The sequence below is a fragment of the Corvus cornix genome, chromosome 3 (assembly GCF_000738735.6).
Source record: "Corvus cornix cornix isolate S_Up_H32 chromosome 3, ASM73873v5, whole genome shotgun sequence".
In the NCBI taxonomy this organism is placed as follows: Eukaryota; Metazoa; Chordata; class Aves; order Passeriformes; family Corvidae; genus Corvus; species Corvus cornix.
Window position 1 is genome coordinate 100,512,254 of NC_047056.1, and position 19,508 is coordinate 100,531,761.

The 19,508-nt window shown below is 37.4% G+C and overlaps 1 protein-coding gene and 1 long non-coding RNA gene across 2 annotated transcripts in view; both read right to left on the minus strand.

Moving 5' to 3' along the window:
• Positions 1-2,965: 2,965 nt before the first annotated feature.
• Positions 2,966-5,907, minus strand: LOC109143728. The gene is made up of 2 exons (XR_002044064.3): positions 4,088-5,907; positions 2,966-3,794 (listed from the first exon to the last, which is right to left on the minus strand). It is a non-coding gene; the product is annotated as an uncharacterized LOC109143728 (long non-coding RNA).
• An 82-nt stretch (positions 5,908-5,989) lies between these two features.
• Positions 5,990-19,508, minus strand: part of NOL10 (nucleolar protein 10) — a 50,834-nt gene continuing 37,315 nt past the window's right edge. The window contains exons 16-21 of the mRNA XM_039569603.1: positions 19,259-19,357; positions 18,574-18,663; positions 16,657-16,830; positions 16,020-16,267; positions 10,730-10,832; positions 5,990-7,228 (exon numbers count right to left, since the gene is read on the minus strand). Coding sequence (XP_039425537.1) covers positions 7,109-7,228; positions 10,730-10,832; positions 16,020-16,267; positions 16,657-16,830; positions 18,574-18,663; positions 19,259-19,357 — 834 coding nt within the window. The 3' untranslated portion in view covers positions 5,990-7,108. The remainder of the gene's footprint in view (positions 7,229-10,729; positions 10,833-16,019; positions 16,268-16,656; positions 16,831-18,573; positions 18,664-19,258; positions 19,358-19,508) is intronic.

A 19,508-nucleotide genomic window follows, 5' to 3' on the forward strand; every position in this document is an offset into this window, starting at 1 on the left:
TGCAGTAGACATCGTGTACGCATCACTTAAGAAGGGAAAGAGAAAACTTTTGGAGGGAAGGAGCCACCTGCCTTGACCTTGGTCATTTCACCCTGCAGCACCCTGAGGCACAGTGTTCTCTCCACTTGGGGAGTAAATCCTCTTTGCTTTGGACACATTCGAGTTCTCCTGCCCCCACAAACCAAGTTTTGGTAAACCAGCACACATATACAGCAGCTCTGCCCTCACATCTATCCCAAATGCCATCACTGAAGCAAGCTTTTGTTCCCACCACTCCAGGGATGACAAGCATTTCTGGAATACCTGACATAGCCTTGTGCCTTCCCTCTGCTCTGGAGAAATGTCCATCTTCTTCCAGTTTTTACCTGGAACATTTCATGGTTTGGGAGACTGATTACGGAAATAAAGGATTGTCACTTTTGAATTCTCCTGGAATAACTGGAATAACTCTAAAGTTACCAATCATTCTAATGTCTTCCCTTACTGGCTACGTTGCAGATTAGTGACACCAGCCCACAGCTACAGGCTCATGTGAGATGTTACACACAATGCTCCTGGTTGTGTCTGTACTTGTAAACTGAATGGCGTCAGGCCCTCTCCTAAGAACTGGAGAATGATCATCCACACTCTTCTAGTGATACTTAAATTGCAGCAATGCAGTTACCATGACATTGTGCAAAAGTGATTTGTTGAAACCTGTCTAAAATATCTTTGATAGAGGATATTTATTTGCTGTGGAGATCTGTTTAAAATATTGCCTCATTTTCAGTGCAACAGTGTCTTAGTCCCATTCGGCAACGTACAATTTACCTCCGGGAAAGGAGAAACACACAGTAGCTATGATGAAACTTCCCTTTTGATTCAGTTTACAGGAATATAACCTGAACCCCAACAGACAACATAATTACTTTTCACAACACTGTCATTTGCATAAGATGATTAAATCCTCACAGGTAAGCACGTGGTCTTTTATGACCCCTGCTGTATGCACTCCACTTGTGGCAGTATTATAAAGGTTAAAAACCAGAAGAAAATGCATTTACAGAAGAAATGCTGGTAAATGAAAAGGACATAATATTCATGATTGAAATGAGATAATGTATAATTTTAATGCTTTTGAATGCTAAACTTTTTGTGTAAGTGTACATAATGTAACTGAGCATGTATATAACTGTACATTGCAATTATACTAATGTAGTAGGTAAAATTCTTGAAAAAATTATAAAACACACCAATCCCAGCCAAAACACCCAGACCTTACTGAAGGAGAGCTAGCACAGCAGTACAGATACACACAGAGCAGAAGTGGATTTTAGGGGCTTTAAAGCAACGTTTCCCTGCCTATTGCCACCAACATGCACAGGAGTGTGAACCAGCTCTCTGAATCCTCTCTGGCGCCACAGCTTTCTGTATCTCCAGGCTCATATAAATCCTTTCTGCTCAAGATGTGCCCATACACAACCAGTCTATTATTACCATTTCAGTGCTCATTCTCAAATCTGTGCTGTATCTGTACAAATTTGTACTAGAGATCCTGATATTAACAGAAGAAAGTGGAGTGTAGAGAGAGGCACCCCAGAAGAAAGAGCCAGATGTTCAAATGAGATAAGTAGGGGAGACAGAGCAGCTTTGGCAGAAACTGCTGTAGGGAAGGGAAGGGAAGGGTGGTTCCAGGAATTGGGAGTATAAATTCTGATTAGGGCTGGGCTGGTATTTCCCACTTCAACTGCCTAGTTTTCTCTTTAATGAGGAAATGGAATTTTTACTTTTGCCCCCACTCAATGAAGAATTAAATGGGAACAAGGACTTGCCTTCATAGGTAAGCTGACCCAAATCTCAGCATAACCCCACCGGGAATGACAGCATTTTCAACTCCTGCCTGATCTTGCTGCAAAAGTATTGTACTTAAACTCTAATACAGCTATCAAAGGAAATGCAGCACTCAATCCTTTTCATGAGTAAGATAAAAATTACTCCTTTCTGAACATGCTCAGGGTAGATCTTCATTTCTTGGATATGCTCCATAGTCTAAAACACTAAGCAAAGAACAGAAGATGGAGATCCTGAAGAACAGTCAGCAACAGACAGACACATTTCTGAATTTACACTAGTATGGATGGTTTGGTCATTGTAGTTTTCATTCACTTATACAGAAACTCACTTACTTTACCTCTGCTCATGAGTGCAAATCAGTCTGTACCACGGGATACTCCCAAGTATTTCCTATGGAAATGCCACTTACAGGACAAACACACAGTAACATGTCACTTTATCAACAGACATTTGCCACTAGGCCCCACGTGGATTAAGATCTGGGTAAAATTAAAAACAAAGGAGAGACACTAATTTGATCACAGGGCTGGAACATCTCTCATGAAGGTAAGCTGAGAATTGCGGTTGTTCAGCCTGGAGAAGAGAAAGGTTTGGGGTGACTTTAAAGCACCTCCCAGTAGCTAAAGGGGGCCTTCAAGAGAGCTGCAGAGGGACTTTCCATGTGGGCACATAGTGAGTGTAGAGATAGCACAAGGGAGAATGGCCTTAAGCTGAAAGGGGGTGGGTTTAGGTCAGATATTAGGAAGAAATTCTTTGCTGTAAGGGTGGTGAGGCACTGGCACAAGTTGCCCAGAGCATATGTGGACTCCCCATCCCTGGCAGTGCTCAAGGCCAGGTTGGATGGGGCTCTGAGCAACGTGGTCGAGTGGAAAGTTCCCTGCCCATGGCAGGGGCTTGGAACTAGATGATCTTTAAGGTCCCTTCCACCCCAAACGAAACTATGATTCTATGACCTAGAGAGCCTTTAAAATGCAGGAATTCCTTTTCTTCCAGTTATGTAAACTACAAGTGGTGCTAAATATGATTATTTTCTGTAGGCTTTACTATAAATTGTTCATTTTGGTGACAGGACTATTTCATGTTCAACACAAAGAGTCAGCTGTTGAGTAAAATGGGCTTTGAAATACAGAGATAATGATCAAGAGGTAAAATTTATTAATAGATTTATGTGCTTTCATTCAGTTTAAAATCCCCATACTTCTCAAGATCAGACAAAATATATTAGCTATGGAAACATGCCAAAAGAAGTATATTATCTTTAAGAAAGAGATAAAAAGATAAAACTAGTGAGTGATTCAGTGGAAGGATGAGACAAAGGGGGAAAATTACTCCAGTCAATTAATGATACATGCTTCCTCCTTATGCCCTACAACATCCATAGAGTAATCAGGCTGGAGAGGTCCTCTAAAGTTCATTAAACCATTCTTCTTCCTCAGGGAAGGCTCCACTACACCTGAAGATACATAGATATCTATACCTGCAGATGTTTAATCCAACAAGTCTTTTCATGGACATTGCACAACCTCCCCAGGCAGGGAGCTGTACTGCTTCACTGTACTCCTGCATCTGAAACATGGTCCTGTCTTCCTGGAATTAAATTATATTCCCCACTTCCACATCTGGAAACATGAAGAACACAAATATAAAAGGCTGCTGCAAAGCAAGATGGAGTAATCTGAAAACTGTTCCATTCCCTCTCACAACTCTTCCTGAAGCTTGACATCTCAAACCTGTTTTAAGCTCCATACATAAACCCCATGAGTATAAAAATGTGCATATATATTTTACACACACTTGCTACATATGCAGGGTAATATTTTGAAATCACATTTCTTTTGTTCAGATATTAAAAACCAGCAGCGTGGGGTACAGTAAATTTTTTCACTGTTTTGTTTAAACTGGTAGGTGCTCCTAATTTCAGACAATTATACCAGCCACAGGAACACAGAATGATTCTTGGCCTGGTAACAGAATTTTGGAAAGAACATGAGACAATTAGTTTTGGTTCAATGCTAGTTGAATGATTAACAGTCTAACCAATATAAATCATATTACTTGTGGAGTAAAAAATACTGAAGTACAGGTGACACATCAGACCCAGGCCACTCCTTTATCTCACCAGCATTTCACTCACATTTAACCACCACCTGTACATTTATTTATAGTGGGTTTTTAAACTGATGCTCACCGTAAGTTCTCAAATGTATGAAACAATCAGGGTTTCCATGAGGCTACAGCAGCTGATCACACTTACCTTAAGAGGATGAACCTTAAATGTCACAAAGGATCCCAGCAGCAGCTCAGCTTCCAGGAATTGCAATTCTGGACGAATACTGATTCCTGCAGCATGGAAAATGAAGTGGCTGCTGACTGAAAAACATTAATGGAACCAGGCTGAGACTTAAGAAACGCCTGCTTTGGTTGCATGATGAAGCTAATTCATTTGCAATGATGTTGCATTGATACTCCAGCTTCTACTGAAACTTTCAATCTTCCCCAGATAGCTGCTCAAGAACAACTTCAACCTGCTGTTAATCTACTTAATCAATCTCAACTATCTAAACATGCTTCATGCCAGGTCCCTATGTGGACAGTGATGTGGATTGAGATCTGGCTGAATGGCAGATCCCAGAGGGTCATAACCAGTGTCACAGGGTCTAGTTGGAGGCTTGTCACTAGTGGTGTCCCCCAAGGTTCAGTATTGTTTAACTCACTCATCAGTGACCTGGATGAAGGAGCAGAGGTCTCCTCAGGAAGTTCCCTGATGACACAAGGCTGGGAGGAGTGGCCGATACCCCAGAGGGCTCTGCAGCCCTTCAGAGGGACCTCAACAGGTTGGAGAGATGGGCAGAGAGGAACAGTTTGAAATTAACAAAGGCAAATGCAGGGTCCTGCACCTGGGGAGGAATAACCCCAGGCACTGGTACAGGCTGGGGTGACCTTCTGGGAAGCAGCTCTGTGGAGAAGGACCTGGAAGTGCTGGTGAAAAACAAGCTGTCCATGACGTGTCCTTGTGGCCAATGGCGTCCTGAGGGGCATTAGGAAGAGCATTGCCAGCAGGTTGAAGGAGGTGTTTAAAATGTACCCCAACTATCTTTGAGGTGAAATAAATGGCATGCTAAGGGCAGCATGCATGTGCCTTCTATCTAACAGTACAAACCATATTCATTTTATCATAGAGGCTTCAACCTAAACATGTGATCAATACTATCACAATACTTACATTATGAATGTAAGTGCAAGAAAAGCAAAACACTGACTTAAACCAGTCAGTCAGAAGAATCTCAAAACCAGAAGAAATACTCTCATTTTAAGCTGAAGGTTAACCATTTCATACTCAATTCATTACCACCCTGCAAATCAACCATATTTAGTTTTTTACTGCTCTTGACAGCCCACAAAATCAATGCTGAAATACAGATGCCTTATACTGTAAATGCAGCTCTAGAGCAAACATAATGGCGATTTAGGCCCACCATGAGAAGGAACAAACTCTGCCAAATTCCTGCTCTTACAGCGCCACTTCTGTCCACTCAGTGCCCTGTTTCAACCACAATGGAGGCCAGTTTCCCCTGTTAATCTTTCCAATTTCATACAGCCCTGTGTACGACTTGAGCACACCAGAATCGCACAGAGATAGTTTCTAAGAGATAACATAATGCTCCAGAGGGAAGATGTTGCACTAGTACAAATTTTAACTTGTCACTGCATTTGGATTTCAGAGGCTTGCATGTCAGAAGACAAGACTCCAAAAAGAGGGACATACCCTGAAGCAACCACAACTGCATTCACATTTCTCAGTGCCTAAGGAGAAGTAATAATGGTACTTACAGCATGGGTGAGACTGACATTGGAATACTGAATAGTTCTGCGCTAAATAAAAAGCATGAGACCCTTATGGACAATGCAGTAATTTGACAGTTAGAGGTAAAAAACTAAGTATTGAGAGACTCATCCTTTAGTTGAATGCAAGGGCAGAGGTGATAACTGCAGTGTAAGTTTTTAAAGATAAAAATATCAGGTAAAAATGCCTTTTTAAACTGAAGGCGGCAATATAATTAAAACAAGAATTAAAGCAGGTAAAATTATGTCAGGGAGAAAAAAAATTTAACTATGTTAAATTATTATTTAACAACAACAACAAAAAATATCAGGCTATGAGGAATGAAGGCTTTTACTGAAGTAACTGCAAAGATTCTATACATACTGTCCAAGAGACTTGACCAGATTAATACCCCTCTGGTTTATAAAGCAAAACACTTAAGAACCTATGAGTCTCTTAAAAAGATTTACAGTGACAGAAGGATTCACTGATTCTTGTTGGATCCAAAGTTCAGAGGTTTTTTTGATCTAGCAAAAAGGCAGTCTATAAAAGCTTTTAAAAAGCAATAAAAAGGTTCTTTTAGGATCAAAGATAAAAGTTAATTTATTTGCTGAAGTACTGACCTATTTAGGTTCTAGGTTTTTAAAACTCTTTTTCTGAAGCATAGGAGACTACTGGCATGGCCTTAAAATGCTTGTTATGTGAACATATACCACTTGATCTATGCTGAACCATGGCTGGCTTTCCAAAACAGAAACATCAGGAGCAGGTTTTACATGAGTTAAGGTAGTATTTACAAAATCTAAGTTAATAGGACTTATTAATAGGGGATGCTTCTGAGCTTCCTCTTTGTACCTGGTGTGGCAAGAGAGGTTTCCTTATACAATGACTCAAAGGAACCCAAATCAGGCATTCTCAGTTGCCCTTCTGACAACCATTTGTACCATTTGCTACTAAAGGCAACCCAAGAATATAAAGCCAAAGTCAGTTTTTGAAAAATACAATTGCGTGTCATCCTTCAAGATGAAAAATTTGTTGTGTCCTTGTAAAGATAAGCTTTTAGACAAAATAACTTACCCTTGATCTTCTACCTAAGCAGTCACAAAGATTTCAGAAACAAAAACTCACAGCTCTTCAGTTAAACAAAAGACAGGGAGCCTCATTGTATACATAAATTCTTATATAGAAACATCCAGGGTAACACAATAACTGATTGCTGGTGATTTATGAACAAATACAGTTCACACTGGACAATATCCATAGTGTCCTTTGGTCAGTACTTTAACTTTCATAAACTTCTCAATAATTAACACAGCGTTTAGGAAGTTCTGGTTTTTTTTTCACCAATGAATCAAAACACAAATCCATTGGTACTGTGTCCCAATTTGAAAAAGCCCCTTTTTCAAATGAAAAATGAGGTAAAAAGTTTCTTAAAAAAAAAACAACCATAAATCAATGAAATAGTCGTCCTCTTCCACGTCTGCTCTTGAGTTGACTGGCAGAGCGCCGAAGACTTTTCCTCTCTTGACGATGCAGTTTCTCAGCTTCCTGCTGTTTCCTTTGCTGCTCTGACTGGAATATTAAAACAAAAATAGACTCAGGTTCTTGTAAATTTACACATCACCTCATTGCTCCAATATCAATATATCAAGTCAGAATACCATTAAGCAAATCTGGAAGTGTTACCATTAGTTGCCCCATGCTATCTTGTGTCAGACTCTACCTGTTAATTCTGGACATCCTTAGGCATTATCATTCCAAGTTTTTCAGAGCAAATGTTTAACATAAAGATATCAAAAAACAGTGAACAATGTATTTCAGATAAAAAACAAAGCTTAAGAATACACTCCAGAATTTATGTTTAAATACCCTTAAGAATTTAGATCCCAATTTGTGGCTACTTAGTATCTACTTTGGTTAACTAGTGTTTTCAAGTTTAACAACAGAATCACAGAATAGAATAAGCTGAGTTGGAAGGGACCCACAAGTATCGAGTCTAAACCCTGGCCCTACAGGAGTCTCCCTGGGCAGAATCACACTATGTGCTCAAGACTACTGTCCAAATGCTTCTTGAAATCTGTCAGGCTTAATATTGCACAATTTAATTTTAAAAAGACAGAACAATTAGTTAAATTTGCTGAAGCATACACATTTCCTAAAATGTGTTCTTAGGAGTTCTTGGAAGTGTTTGATATGCTGTATGCAGTTATAGAAAAACTTTCTACATGAAAGTAATTCTAAATCTCTGCTCCTGTGGCACATGCTCTATTAATGTTTCTTCTCTTAATCAAAAACATGCTGGAAGGGTTTAATTTATGTACCATGTAGATGAAATGGTTCTTACAGCCATGAACTACTATTTTCTTTGGAAGACTAAAGTTTTTCTTTCACCTAGGCAGAAACTGGAACTAGCAGACTTGAACTAGCCAAGCTCAGGCAACTGTCCATGCTAAAAGTACTCCAGCAATTCGAGCAATCTCAAGCAGCCCAGGATAACTGTACTGACAGTGTGACAGAATTACCGCTGTAGATGCAGCTGCATCCCCACTGCATCTCATTCTGTAACCAACAGAATTCGTGTCAGCTCATCTCTTCCCCAGTCTCCCATTCACCTACCATTTAAGCTGAACTAGAGATCTGCTTTCATGGACAGCATTTTGGCTGAGGTGAGATACAAACCAGTTTACCAAATGTAGCAATCAGCCCATACTGGTATCAAGGCCGAAAAAACTACTGGTCTTCCGACTTTGATGGAATTTATTAATTCCTGTTTTCATTGCAAGTAGAGCAACAAGAAACCCACTATTTGAAAATACAAGTAGTTTCTCTCTGTTTCCAGACCTCTTCTGAAACAATCTTGATGAATCTACTTAAGTTCATGTTGACAGCTACTCATAGTGTACTGAAACTGAATGACCTTGATCTGCATTAGAAATTTTATGGTTTGGGTTTTTTAAATGTCTTCCATACTGTCCTAAAAGTATAAGTACTTTGACATTTTAGAAATCCTGCTATTTTGTTAGATCTATTTGCTATGATAAAGCATATTGAAATTGAAAAATAAGTTGCCACACTGTAGGAACCATATGCAAATCCCCCGAAAACTAAACTGTGAAATATCAACGATAAACAGTTTCATCACTGGATCTGTCAGTGGTAGCTGGGCATCAGGAGGCAGCCAACATACCACACCTGCAGGAGCCAAGTTCAGCCTCGATTCCTCTAACTTAGGAGTTGAAGTGATACCAACCCTAAGGAAGGACAATTCTCTCCCCTGCTAAATCTTTCCACCTACTCCTAAATACACCTGCCCTTTGAGGAAAGGGCATCACAAAGCCTAAGTTGATGTTTCAAGTAACACTAAAACCCCTTTTTTGGCTCGTCAGCTCCAACTCTTCATCCTCTGAAAAGGAGTGCCATAACCGCATAGCATGACTTTCTCCTAGCTCTCCCTTCTCCATTCCTTGGGACTTCAGAAGATATAAACAAGAGTCTGCTTATTTGAGAGAAGACTTGTAAGTCTTACTTTGTTGTTCTGCTGATAGGAGAAAATATCTCCACTGTAGATGCATTATTTTTGTTTAAATTAGATTTTAAAAAATCTTTTTAATTCAGATGACTACAGTGTACATATTTTAATAAAGCAATTATCAGTAAATAGTCAGGAAAAGAAAATCCATATATGTTAGAAGCACCATAATTTTAAAAACCCCTCAAAGGTGTATCTTATCTGATGCAATCAAGTAAAATTGGCATTCTGAACCACTGCTGTGTCTGTCTTCTTCCTGCAGGATCTGTCTACCTTGCTCCCAAGTCTTTACAAAACTGTCAGTAAAAAGTGACAGTTCAGTGTGCACCAACTGCACAAAACCTTGTGGCTTTACACTTCTTCAGTTAAAGCTACTGTAAAAAAATCTGTGCTTTGAAGCCCTACAAAGCCCATTTATTAAGCTGTAAGACACCAACGTATCAGTTACAGAGTTGATAAAATCACCAGAAAGGTTACCCTACAGGGCACTGCAGAGGAATTTGTGACTTACTCCACAGTCACATATTAAATTCCAGCAATATAGGAATCAAAACCAGATGAAAAAGGACATCTGCAAACAGATAATAATCAGTAAAGTAAGGTAGAAACAGTCAATAAATCTGACTTTTTTTTTTTCCTTCAGGCATATCCAATGTGACAATCAAGTAACTACTTAGCCATTTTTGTGACAGTGTTTTACCAGTGAGAACAGTATTTGACCAGTGGTAAGGAGAAATGTGTTACAGCAAAGATGCTTACCTGAGGAAAACAAATTTTAACCAAAGTAAATTTTGTCAGGTCAAGTATTAATTCATATGGGTCTTCAGCTTTTAAACTGAATCCTCTCCTCAGTTCTAAAGCAATTTTCTGGTTAAAAAAATCCCTAAATGTTCTGCAGCAGTAGCAGATGCACAGAAGCATTTATTTAGCTGTCCCCACGTTATAAAGCAATCACCTGTATGCAATCTACAAAATTCTTTAGAATGGAAAATCAAAACCCTTGGAAAGGGTAAATAGACAGCAGTTAACTCCATATGGAATATGACAACCATATATAGGTTGTATAGGACCAGCTCATTCCTGTGACCTGTGTTACATAAGGTCAACAACAAAGGTGGTTTGGAGCTCTGTTTCTATCCTGCTGAGACCTCTCACCATGCCAAACCAAGAGAAAGCCTGTCCCCTGCAGCACCCTCACTTGTGTTTGGACCTGCAGACTGAGATCTGATCAGTGCTGGCACTGAAGTCAGGGAAGGTCACAAGCTTCTGGTGGTACCTCTGCAAATAAACTATTAAAAGATGCAAGCCATTATTTTCCACCAGAATGTAAGATTTTATGAGTGTTGCCTGAGTTATATGGGATAAACACACAGAGTACTACTGGAGACTTTCATTCTCTTGGCAAGGACCTGAAGAGTTGGCAGCTTATAAAGAAATGAAGAGGGACATTTGCTTGATGGTTTTAAAGTTCCTGTTCTTTCATGCAAAAACTAAAGTTACCTGTGCATTATCTTAAAAATTATATATATGTATATATAGCTCACCTTCTTTAATTTGAATGTCGCCTGTTTGCTGCCTACTGTGGTATCAGACACATTGAGTGTGCCAAGCTTTTCTTCAAGCTTTAAACGATCTTCAAGAGTTTTCCTGCAGAGAAAAACTAACATTAGCCCCTATTTTTGCCATCTTTTTACTGTAATAAAAGTTGATAATGCAGTCAAAACAAACCTCAATTTCTCTGAAACCCTGAAATGTCATAACTAAAAAAATAAACATTCAGGAAACAGAAAGACAAATTCAAATAATTCCCTCCAGATATTGCTTTTAGTAGAAACACTTTTAAAATTTATGTAAAGTTCATTGTTTTTGCTGCTAAAAAGTAACATGACTCTAGTTGAGAAAGAAACCACACCCTTCTATTGCTATAGTTTTCTATGAAACGTCCAATAAAGTTGGGGATATTAAACTGCACAAATAAAAAAAGTAAGGCCAGATATTCAGTTTTTTTGAAATCTTATAATTTCTGAATTGGAAACACTTTTGAAGGAAGGAAGTAAGCTTGACTATACACCAGAATGAATTAATCACCAAATTAATCATTTCACTACTTAATCCAAACACAAATGCCTGTTCGGACACTGTGCATGCAACAGTCTAAGTAGTTTTCTGAATAAAAGAACAATATAAACAAGTGAATGTGATAAAGACAGATCCTGGGCCCAGAGAGGAGCTCCACAGAAGCATATGCCTTCAAGCACAGTGCTTATCACTGAGTTTCTGTAAGCAAACTGGTGTAGAGCCTCTCCCTCAGGCTCCAGACTCCAGCTTTTCTGTGGAGAAGGAGGTAGGTGGTGTGGCCAAAACTCATACTGTTTTCAGCTCTCCTCCACCGGAAGTTAATGCCCTGCAAAAGCAAGACATAAGGACACGCCCCAGCTGCTCCAGGTTGTGAGCTGGTATTTAATATCATGGTTGCTGACTTCAGTTAAGTTGGGCTGTAAACCAGAACAGCTGAGGAGTGGAAAAATGCCTTGTTCCCACATAAGCCTCCAGCTCAGGGGGAAGGCAGGCAGGCAGGGACAGTGCTGGCTTCAGCCAGCCTCCCTAAAGGCACCTGTGAGTCCAAACATGGCTCATCCTTCTCCTATAATGTAGGTCCTACGAGTAAGTAGCACCCTCTGAGGATATGACATGGCTTGTACAATCAAACTCACTCTGCATGTGCTTAGAAAACATTCTCCTAACTGTAAACAAAATTAGTTTCTGCAAATTGAGATGCTATTAGTGCCTCATTAGCTCTCTCTGAAGAGGGCCAAGAGATGCTTTTTGTACTACTTCTGAAGTGGAAATAAATCATCATAAAAATAGAGATGATTGGCAGCCACCAGAGTCAATGGCATTTACTGTGTATGAAGAACTCATGGCTGTGGCGGCCTATGCATGAAGTCTCTGAAGTCCACTGAATTTTGGTTAATGAGCCATTTTATGTAACAAAGACTTTTCAGATTAACAATGAAAAATTACTGTCAAGAACTACTTTATTTCTCATGACTAGGTACTTTGATTGTATTTTTTTCTGTAGTGTATTTTTATTGAGTACATGTGAAAACTTGTTCCATCTGTGCGAATCGGAAAGACAAGCTAAGCCTTAGAGCTAACTGTGGCAGGAGATCAGTCACCACCATTGTGGTGGGATTTCTACATTCAAGTGAAGTCTCATTTTTCTCCCCTTTGAAAGTGAACTGGAGAAATATGGCTACTACCCAGCAATTATTTAGCATGACTGCCTAGACACTGCTTCAGTCAGGAGAAAAATTAAAATGAGTAGATACTAGCAACATGCTGTGGGGTTGTAATCTTACTGAAAAAATGTAGGTATGGTTCTATTTATCTGAAAACGTGCAGACCTCAAGTGATAGTGAATTGTACATACTGATACACAAACAACAGCTGGGTTTTTTGTTTTGGCTGGGTTTTTTTCATGTCTTCCTCAACAAATTAATTCAAGGGATAAATTTACAGCGTTATGAGAAGCAAATTCCCCTGTTCTAATGTAAAAATCAAACAAAAATTACCCTTTTTTTCCCCTCATTATAAGGAGAAGAGTTTTTCAGGACTTTTCCTGCTGTGAAACAAGAATACCTCTTTAACAACACCTTGGACTATCAACTATGTTTTGTTGGCTTTCTTGGCCACCTCTGGAGACACATACATTGACTGTCATACTTTTCATAAAATATGACTGCTATAGTTTTTAATTCTGACATGCTTTAACTTCAGTAACATACTCTTTAAAGGGACATCAAGTAAATAAAAAGAACTCTTAGCACACAGATAAAAATCCTTTCCTTTTATGGTTCTCTTTCAAGTTACTAGGTAGGAAACCTATGTTGTAGGGAAACAAAGCAAGGATTTGGAGGTTTTTTGTGAAAGTGTAAGAGTACAAAAGGGGAAAATTAAATGTAGATGGATTTGAGACAAGGTGTTTTATAGAACCATGAGTAAATCTTGCAGCTTTCCTGCACAGAGAAATGAGTAGACTGTGGGTCTAGGAAGGAATTTATAGTACGCACTACTGCTTTAGAAGTTGGGCTTGGAGCCGTGCTGAGTCAGGAACATGTCAAAAGAAACACCCAGTTTTATATAAGTCATAAACTGTTTCCTCAGGTAGAACATTATATGATTAGAGAAAAAAAGAACATCTAGCCATTAAATGCGTAGTGAAGGTATTAAGGTACTTAATTATATTGGTCACAGACCATCATTCCATAACTTGGATATATCAAATCAAAGACAAACATGCCAGCCTCACCAGATTGTACATGCCACTACAGTCTTTCCAGTTTTCAGTATGCTACTTGATTTAATTACTTTTATGCTGACTACTTATCACTGAATAAGGCCAGCACAAAACATGTTTTTCTTCATAAAATTCTAATATGTAAAAATGCTTATGAACCCAACAATTTAGCTCACAACAATTATGATTACAAAATCATATCAGATATGCATTATATGAAACAGACATCAGCTGTTGATTTTCAAATTTCTTCTAAGAATTTGAGGAACACCAAACTCCATACTGAGAACAATGCTTGGATGAGCACAAAGGGGATCAGTGAGTATAGAGCTAATTGCTTAGACGAAGATAAAAAAACCCCCATGTAAGTAAATTCAAAAACAGCAACTCAGAAAACAAAGGAAGTGATGCTACCACATTAATATTTTTGGTCATTCTATTCTGTCCTCCTTTTTTTTTACATTTCTTCTCCTTTTTTTTTACATTTTATACTATATCCTATCTGTGCACCTACCACAGAGGGTATCCATTAGCAGCGAATCTTAAAGCAGACTCTCCTTTCTTTAAAAGCAGTCTTTTAAAAGTCTTTTCACAGCTTATGTCATCACAGACATTCCTTCATCTACTGGACACATCTGTGATATTTGCTTTTGTTTTTCCTGGGCTGAAGAAATTATTTTGCTCCCTTAAAACCAAAAGAAAAAATTTACTTTATCCTGTGTTACCCTGCATTATTTTTTTTTCTAAATGTTTCTTCTCTTCCTTACAACTGTCTTGGCTTATTTACTTGAATTTCCACACTCTTGTTCACATTTAAGCCTTCAATGTTTTGAATAAAATGAAATCTTTACACTTCAAACTGAGTGTCCTTGAGAATTTGCTTTAGAGCTTTAGCAGCTGAATTTGTGCAAAGGAGCAGTATATGAGTAGGCTGCAGCCATAGAGCCTTTTAATGACGTATTTCACTCGCACTGAGAATACAGTGTCATTTGACCAGTCTGTCAGGCTCCTTCCAAGTTACAGCTAATATGACCATAAACCAAATTACAATGTAAAAAAAAGTATTTTTAATCTACAATACTTTGTCAGAGTGTCCAGAGTGGATTTTCTCCTGACAAAGAAGAAAAATTGACAAAATTAAAAAGTTGCTTCATCTTCTGGAACAAAGAAAAAAAGAAAAACAATCAGAAGAAAGTTAATGGAAATATCTAAGGAAGTTAACAGTCCAGAATAAGTGGGTATATTCAATTAAAAAAAAAAAAAGAGAAATCCCTGTGTGAAATTACCTGCTGATAAAAAACAGCTAAGGAAAACATGGGAATCAGTTCTGCAGAACTGCTATAAATCCCAATTTATAAAATACCACTATTTCTACTTAAGAGAAGTCTTACAACATGGAAATCATAGACTATCTGACTACCATAGGAACATTATCTTGCTAATACTTAAAAATCCCTTTTACATGATCATTCTAGTTAAAAGGCTGAATTTTTATCAAATGTTTGTGCCTTCAGAAAATTTCAATTATAAAACAACTAGACTGTAGTCATTAGTGACATAAAGAAACAGCTCCATTATATTATTCACTTTCTTTTCTTTGACTGTATAATTTCATTCTAAGTAAAACCAAAATGTTTATTATGAGATCCATCTAGCCCAACAAGCAGTTTCCAACACTAGTCAAAATTCTGCTCTGCACCAACTGTGCTGCAAGAACTTTGAAGCTACTGTCTTGAAAGGTTTAATAAATGTTTGTGCTCCAAACAATAAAAGGCTATTAAATCTCATCTTCTGAAGGGCTCAACTCGCCTCTGAAAAAAACTAAATCAATGAGATTTGCAGGCACTGAGCACCTCAAAGCCAAGTCTTTTACTTTAATGTGCTCTTTCTTTAGTTTGACATGCTTATCCATGTACCTGTTATTTCAGATGATCATCAGTTTAAGGAAATGAAAAAACCAAACCAAACCAACTACACTTAACAAACACCCTCCCAGTGTAGTACTCTGTATTGCAAAAAAAAAAAAAAAAAAAAAAAAGCAGAAATAGTAAATTCTGACATTACAAGGACAGTGTAGGTTTTGAAAATTTTTAGATGTCATAAAAATACCCAGACAAAACAATTTTTCTTTTACTGTCTTGACCCACCTTGATCCTACTCCCAAAACTATTCATGTAGCATTCTACATCCTTTTGGGTGGTCAGATGAAAAACCTCCAGTCTGTTAACCTCATACTGACACTGGTGGAGAAATATAACCAGTCTCACAAGACATGACTGTTATCTGTGACAACAGCACTTTGCCAACACTGAGTAATGGATCCCCCATATCTTACTAATCTCATTTATGTAGTGCATTTGTTTATCTGTAAACAAAGCTTTCAACGACTATGTCACTTTAAGTTATATCCTTGGATCACCAGATGTGGCTTTACTAGCAAGAGCTTCCGAGCCAAAGCATCACTGGACTGCACTGTAGGGAAACACTTGAGAATCATCCACCCCCAGCTATTAAAATAGGAACATTAGTCTTACTTCATTAATTTTTGTTTTTTGGCAGAGTCTTTGAAGCTTCTGAATTCCTCTCCTTCTTTAATCTCGAAAAACTGAGGTTTCAGTAATGTTTGCTGATCTTCCTTGAGCCTTTCCTGCCGCTTTAGTTTTTCCTCTTGGCGTAAAAGCTTGCGCTGTTTCCTGACCTCTTCAACCCAGCCTTTTTCATCATCTGAACTCTCAGAACTTTCGGCATCACTTGCTTTTCCTTCTGGTTCTTCCTCCTCTTCCTGCAGACAAAAATAGTATAAAGTAAGAAATCATCAACTAATTTTCTTTTCAAACCCTTCCTGCAATTAAGAGTACGGGACAGCTTTTACACACAGCTGTTTTAGATACAGCTGAAGAGAACTACAATCTTTAAACAAAAGCAGTAACAGCAAATGAAGCTGAAAATATATTTCAAAGTTGTTACCTTTATGTTTTTCAAATCTATATTTGTGCAGAAACAATATAATTCACATCTAAAAACTAGATTAAAATTATAAATTACACTTAATTATTGTAGCTGATAAGACATTCTTGCATTGCCTCCATCTCTCTGGGATGAAAAGTCTGAATGCTTGAAACAGAGGGGAAAAAAAAGCCTATGGAGTCTTCTGAATGGAAAATATTTTACCTGTCCTTGTGCTTCCAGTTCTTCTAAGATCTTTAGCTTCCTCTTTCTTTTCTCACTTATTTTAGAAACAAGTGGGTTAAGTAACCTAAATTCTTCACTCTGCTCATCTACCTGGAAATCTGGATTCTCAAACATGACCTTAAAACGATCATCTTTGAGAAGACTTGGCAGATTCTGGAACAGAAGTAAAGCATGAGCAAGTTAGGCAATTCTGAAACAGACATTAACAAAATAAGTAACACTTTTTTTTAATTAAACAAAATTAATAACCAGCATATGAAATGCCAGTTGCTTTATCCTTCCAGGTCAAATAAAAATCAAGATTTATGTTTACTGTATTTTTACAAAGATTGTTCAAAGCCACCTGTAAGCAAGAGTTTGTTTTTTTTTTTAAATGCACAGTATAGACACTTTAAATACACAATTACTAATATTTTCAAATAAATGTTTCTCATGCATTCAGCCAGCTAGTCTGGAGACATGTTGGTATCTACTGACTAATCAGCAGTACCTCCAAGGCAAATATACTGCCTGATGGGGATGATTCTACAACATGTAAAACAAATTATAAGGGTACATGCCTTTATGCAATGCTACTATTATTTTACTGTAAATACTTAACAGGAAGTGTTTTTATACATATTATAACACTTTTTTTTTTTCACTACTTTCACATACAGAATGGAAAAGGCAGTTTTATTCATGTCAAAGTAAAATGAACTCAGTGTAAATTATGCTACTGGTGAATTCAGAACAGTTCAACCTACTAATTCAGCTTAAGAGAAGACCAGTTATTGTAATTTTAAAATCATTACATACATAGCTTTTTATTATAAAGTGCTAATTTTTTAACATTGCTCAATTTATACCAGCGTATCAATCCCACCACAGCATTAGGTTTTCATTGTTACTTAAGAAAAGGAGGGTGGAACTAATGATACAGAAAACAAGAGTAAATTTCAAACACAAAAATGCTGCAAATGAACTTTCAATCACAGCCAAAAATTAAATCCTAAAGCCAAAAATAAATTGCTTGTCATAGGACTGTAATACTGTTTCAGAAAAATCACCTGAACATACATTTTTATATATACTCTGTTTAGTCTACTTAATTACACAGTCTCTATGGGCTCCAAGACAAATCAGTCCCCATCTACTGAACTCTCATTTTCATTGTACCATTTGCTTCAGTCTGCATTTAAGTTTCACCCCCACCACCTATCTTTTTAGTAGTTCATCCTTCCTACTAACCTTAACACACAAGATCTCATTATTGACATATATTGACACATGCAGCTAATGTCTGCTTTTCATGAATGCTATACTCCTGTGAGAATGAGCACCTATGAAGTGCTACCTATAAAAAGCCTCCCCTCCTATTAGATATTAAACATTTACCCATTTCTTCAATTAAAACTTCTCTTAGGAGAGAAATGGATTATTTTTAACATCCAGAAGAACTTCTGTTGTGTAAAAGCAAACCATTTTCACTATTCTATAAAATATATTTAACTGTACATACAAAGAAAGGCAATTGTAACTTAAATTTTACAGATAACTTCTATTCTTTCATGGTCACCACTAAGATAACCAAAACCAAATGCAAACAACAGGTCTTGTTTGAACAGCTGTGGTATTGAGGCTGCATTAACCAGCTTTTAGAGTCCTGTAAAACCCATATCACCTTCACAGTATTTCATCATTTTTAGCTTCAAGTTACTATATGGTCTTTTTTGTGCTGCAGCTATAGTCAAATGCATTTTAAAGCCACCTACCAGAATAAGTTATTTATAAGAAACAGAAGCAATGGTTCTTTTGAATCTGTTTGGCTAAATGGCAACAACAAAAAAAATGAATCCTGTAAGCATTGCTAGTTCTGTGCTCCCAGTTAGAGAAGTCACCAAAGCAAGAGGTCACCTTTTGTTTCCGTTTTTTGCTAATCTGTTGCTCTTCCCCTTCTTCTTCAATCAGTTTGAGTGCAAGCTCTTTATTAACTTTTGGAAGTTTCTAAAAAGAGGAAAGCAATTAATCAATAAATTAGACTTTTAGACATGCAACCTACATGCTTTACATTCTTACTCTTGCAGAAAAGCTCCTTGACTGGTTCCAAATATCTCTAGGTACTAGGAAAGCAACTGCACTTAGAGAAGATTTAAGAACTTGTGTATTATTTTTAACTTCTAATGCATCAGCTTTAGAACTTTAAAAGCAACTCTTTCTCCTTTTATGTTGAACAAATCCAATCTAGAAAGCTACTAGTTATAAACACAATACAATTATCATGTATCTCTTTCCAGAGTATCATGTTTCAATGGCTTAAGTAATTTAATGTCAGAAGTAGAAATTGTAAAGTTTTACCAGTGGATTATCTGCTCAAGTGGCAAATGAGATGAGAGCTCTCTTTTAGTTTGGTATCAGCCTTTCAAAATCACATGCAAGGGAATCTTATGTTTCCATTCAAGAAGTTCTATAAATTACTTTGTGTGTCCAATGATAAACAGAATCAAATCCTAAGTCGCTACATCTCTAAGATACACTTAGGAATATATTACTCTTTATGAATAGTTTTCCCCAAAGTATATTATTTGTTTATAGGACTTACCTTCAGTTGAACTCTCTGTGCACGTGTTTCTTCTATCTTCTGTCTTATTTTCTCTCTTCTATATTCCTCATAAGCAAAGGGGTTGGCCATCATTTTTGCCTTTCAACAAGCAGGAGGGAGTAAAAACAAAATACCATTAATACAGGACACAGTCCATTATCTGGATGGAAAAAAAAAACCCAGAACAAAATAAAAAAAAAAAAAAAAAAAAAACACAGAAAGAGAAAGAAAACCCCAACACATATATTTT